Consider the following 4,975-nt stretch of genomic DNA (forward strand, 5'->3'; position numbering starts at 1 on the left):
TCAGTTTTTTTGTATTTTATTAGCGAAACTGCTTAATAATGCCAAATGTCCGTTTGTCTATCCATCTGAAGGAACTTTATTGAACGTAGTTTTCAGAACTATAGAAGACAACAATAACATTTACTTAGCGGCTCCCATGATCTATTAAATGTTGAAAATGATGAGTTCTAGGATACACAATTTTGTTAAAGCTTCGCTTTTAAGGACGTTGTGACTCCTGTTTAAAAAAACACTAAATTATCAAAAGATAAATAATATTTTTAATATTTATTTAACTGTATGAATATAATTTTAAAATACAAATTTATAAAATTGTAAAAAAGCACCAGGTTCTCTATTCAATTATGTAATTATCTTTTGTTCACTTAAATATATATTTTATTCGTAAATGCTTTTTTATCACAAATTTAGTGTTGAAAAAAATGTTTTTAGTTAACTATAAGGCTTCCAAACACTTTGAGAAATTGAATTCATTTCTTTTCCACTGAGATTGGGTCTGACTGCAGCCGGACGAAAGATCCTCATCTGTTCAAGCTCTGTCAGGCTAGGCTTCACATCCTGGGCGGTTATACTTGTTACAGCCGCGGTTACTGAACAGCTGGCAGCGGTTAGTGGCCGATTGTTGTACCGGCTTGTAGGCGGTAGCTGGGAAATATTGGGCTTCACGTCAATATTAGAGAGATGATTATAAACAGGATGGACTCCGCTTGAAGAAGATCCTGGAACTTGGAAGTGTCCGGGTAATAAACCTTGCAGGGCTCCAGGTAGATCTTGCAGGGTTTGTAACATACCTGGCTCAGGTTTAACGCCATGAGGAAAGGCATTGATAAGACTAGCTGAAGGAATGACTTGTTGATGGTGAGACAGCCTAGCTGCCAATGCTGCAGGCAGCGATCCTGCAGATTCTGCTGCTGATACAGATGGTGGTGATGCAATTGACAATGATGACGTTGAAGCTATGGATAACGGCGGTGGCACAGGCGGTATGGAAGCTGTTGCCACCAGAGGCGGTGCAGCCACCGCATTTGCCAAGGCGGCTGGGTTGAAGAGATGGCCTAGCAGCCGATGGCCCACCCTGATATCAAGACCAGGAGTTGTCATCAGAAAGTTGGTGGCCTCCTGGGCGCATGAAGAGTACCCCGCTTGAAACTTTTGAACATCTTCTAGAGGATTGCGGGGCCCACCGCCGGTCAGCCGCTGTGACTGGTTCAGCTTGTGCAGGTGGCGGACGGTAAGCTCCAGAATGTCCGCCTTCTCCAGCTTGGACACATTTTCGCCTTCCGCCTGCAGCGCGGATGTCATAATTTCCTTCAGCTCGTCTAGGCAGGCATTCATCCGGGCCCGCCGTTTCCGTTCCAACAACGGTTTCGTGATCTTTTTATACCGCTGGGTCTTTGAGATTGGCGGATCGTCGGACATTATTGGCGATGTTGTGGCGGGGTGAGACGGAGGTCGGGTACCCAACGGAGCCGCGGTGTCACTGGTACGTCTGCTAAAGTCTCTGACAGACAGGTTGTGGGATGATACCTGCATTTTATTTAACTATTTAGTATTTATATTCTTATATTTTGTTTATAACATTTCCAATAACATAAAAGTTCACTCTATTTAATTTTTCTTTAGTGTCATGTGTGTATAATAACATTCAAAGTTTTTTTTTCCACTCCAGAGCAATCCGACATCAAGTTTAAACTGAAGAAGTTTTAACAAAAGTATTTTTACAGCGATAGAACAACTAGAGAGAGAATGAGAGAGGGGCTGAGGGAGAGAGAGAGGGAGTTGGAGAGGGAGAAGAGTATCGTTTGATCTTTCGCCCTCTAGAATAGCTACCGTGAGAACACAAATTTCCTTAGCCTCCCACAACTCTTATACATACACAAATTTATTTTGTGTGTGTGTGTGTGTGTGTGACAGTGTGTGTGTCTGTGTGACATTGTCCATCCATTCCAAAAATTTTCAGGCACTCTGCCATGATTACTTGTTGCTCCGCTCTCATTGGACTAAATACAAGGGACGGGAGAAATGGATTGCGGTATGCAAGAGAGGCAAAAAGGGCAAATTTTGGCGGCACATACACACACACACACAGACAGGCCTATATAAGTATTTAGTGCATGAATTCATGGTGGGGAGAGAGAAAAATAAGAAGCAAGCAGTAGTGAGTGTGTGTGTGTGTGAGGGTGCGTTTGTCGGTAGTTGTGGCCAGTTTGCCCACTGAAAACATCAGTCCATCATCATTTAGTAGCCGTGAGTGCGGGAACGTGGCGAGCACGGACTTCGAGCGAGCGGACGGACACGACGAACGGACGGTTGGACAACACACCAAGACGCGACGATGGACTCGCGTGTGTGTGCGTGTGTTGAGCGGGAACGTGGTGCAGCTTCATCAACACACACGCACGCACTGTGTGCTCAGTGTGTGTGTTAAGTATTGAGTAGGCACGGGATCCTATATGGATAGCACGGGCATAGGAGTATGCCATGCAGTAGGCCCCGCACACACACACACACACACACACACACTTATAGTGCTCAAATATCCCATAATTTTACAGATGAAAGAATAGGGGGGGGGGGGGATGATCCCAAAAAGGCACAGGCCTATATATAATTTTTTCCACTAAATTCGTATTTTGGTCCATTAAAACTTGCAACTACATAGGATATTAAAATAGATAGATAGAAGAGAGATAATAGTGAGATGGGAGAAAGAGAGAGAGAGAGATTAAATTGATGTTAAAATTTCAATGTTCATGAACCTTTTAATTTCTAGAAGCGTAGAATCTCTACATTTTTATATTTATCTCATTAGTAATATATGCATTATAAATATTCTATAATTAGTAAAAAAGAATAGTTTATAGATGGCATTTTAAATAACAAATTTAAAGATTCTGGTGATCTGATTAACCCTTCAAACCTTTAAAACCCCTCTTTTTACCCCCTCAAAATAAAAAGCTTGGATGTTTCTACCGCCCTGGCAATCCCAAAAACCCCCAACAACAAAATTCTGATAAACAGATATATTGATATAAATTTACAGATAGATAGACAGATAATTTAATAGTTAGCTAGTTAAAGCAACTTTTGAAGCTTTTAATTTTTGATGTAGTTAGAACCCGAGGCTATCGCTTGTAATTTACCAAAAGCAAAGTATATTATTTATAACAGATTATAAAAAAAGGTGATGCTAACAATATAAGATGGTTTTGTTTTCTATAAGAAAGATATCTCAAACTGTTATTTTATAGATGAATTATTTTGTTTTATATGTGAACTGTATATATACATTATACTGGTAACCAAAGTTTTTAAAAACTCTTATCTAATTAGTTGACTTAAATAATTTGGATATAAAAATCTTAATTGATTGGTTTAAACTTGCAATGACCAAACTTTTCAACCAATACTTTTAATCTACAGAAGGGGTTTGTTTTTGTTTGTCATCATTGGGATTGCCTAACATTGTATTACCAATTTTGCTAAAGTATATATAAAAATAGGCATGCCTAAATCTTCTATGGTTCTACTTATTAATTGATATATTATTACTTGGATGTTGCACCAGATTTTCATGTGCTTTGATTGAGTGATGCTCGCAGCTGGCTAAATAACGATACCCTCCAACCACCCCCTTTACCCATTTCCCCTTCTCTCCTCCTGGATGAACGAACTGACCAATAAATAAGGTTCTTATTAGCAAGCTTGACGTCAAGTTTTTCTCTGTCAATATAACCACTTTCTTATTAGTGTTATGATAGAAGAATTCCTCAATGATACACTGCAAGATATGGGGCACATTCTTAATATTTATCAGGAGGGCTTTCAGAGGGGGTTTTATTACCCTCCCTCTTTTTTTTATTGCAATATGGTTGTAGAATATATGTGGAAATTATGACAGGGGAAAAATTTAGGTTGCTAACGTGGATATCATTTCTTGGTCAATTCGTTCATCCAGTTAAAGGGGAGGAGATAGAGTTTAGGGGGTGATCTTTATTTTAGCCAGCTACAAGTTTCACCTTATTAGAGTACATGTTGTATCCATTTTCATTGATCAAACTAAAAAAAAAAGTTTTTCTTCCATTTGGATATTTAATTGGAAATGTTCCTATATTGAATCTTGTTTTTAAGAATAGATGTCAACCCTCTTTCATCGCCCAATTCTACCCCCATATAAATATTTATATTTACGCCCTTGTCCTATGTTTCTACTCAGGGATCTTAAGGGATAAGACAGTGGACGATAAATTGATATTAATTCCCAATGATGACAATCAAAAATACCTTTTCCTTAGTTTTGGTTGAAATTTTGAACATCTCTAGTTTGGAACCAACCAATTAAAATTCAATAAAAGTACCCAAAGTCTACGAGTACAATAACTTGGTTATAAAGCTTTGGGTACCAGTGTAATTTACAGTCCGAAGTCCTCCCCCCCCCCTGGATTTGTACTAGATTTTATCTTGGTTGAAGAACAAATTCCTTGGAATTCTTCTCACAGTTCTTAGGCGGGTTTTAACGTCCGTAACTATTATTAAAATAACAACAAAATTGTCACCTGTTTTGATGATAACTTTATTGTTATTACAAATAGAAAGTCGTTATTGGAACAGCTTTTCTATTACCAGCTCTTAACAGTTGGGAATTTGAAATAAATTTTGTCTTCATTCTAATCAAATATTTTTATGGATAATTTGCATTGATTACTATAGCACCAATATACTTCATGCATAAAATTACTCAGAACAAATCTTCCTCTTTAATTCTACTGTTTATAGCTGACTATATGGATGATAAATGTATAAGTATAGGTGTACAACCCATACAATTACCTGGCCCAAATGGTTGGGACCTTTTTCATCTACTAGCAAATTGCTTTCTGTTCTTTTGTAGCTTGACTGTGTTAATATTTCCGAAAATAAAGGATATTCCAAGATCCTATTGAAACCGGCACAGGGTCCAACCCCGTTGGTAGAG

At 38.4% G+C, this 4,975-nt stretch overlaps 1 protein-coding gene across 1 annotated transcript; it reads right to left on the reverse strand.

The window, feature by feature from the left end:
* Positions 1-258: 258 nt before the first annotated feature.
* On the reverse strand, positions 259-1,692 carry LOC145317777 (uncharacterized). Its single transcript, XM_080159046.1, has one exon. It carries the CDS (start codon positions 1,531-1,533, stop codon positions 433-435), a length of 1,101 nt encoding a protein of 366 aa, XP_080015172.1. The 5' UTR covers positions 1,534-1,692; the 3' UTR covers positions 259-432.
* Between the last annotated feature and the right edge of the window lie 3,283 nt (positions 1,693-4,975).

This window comes from Acartia tonsa, chromosome 4 (assembly GCF_053477335.1).
Source record: "Acartia tonsa isolate MP-2025a chromosome 4, ASM5347733v1, whole genome shotgun sequence".
In the NCBI taxonomy this organism is placed as follows: Eukaryota; Metazoa; Arthropoda; class Copepoda; order Calanoida; family Acartiidae; genus Acartia; species Acartia tonsa.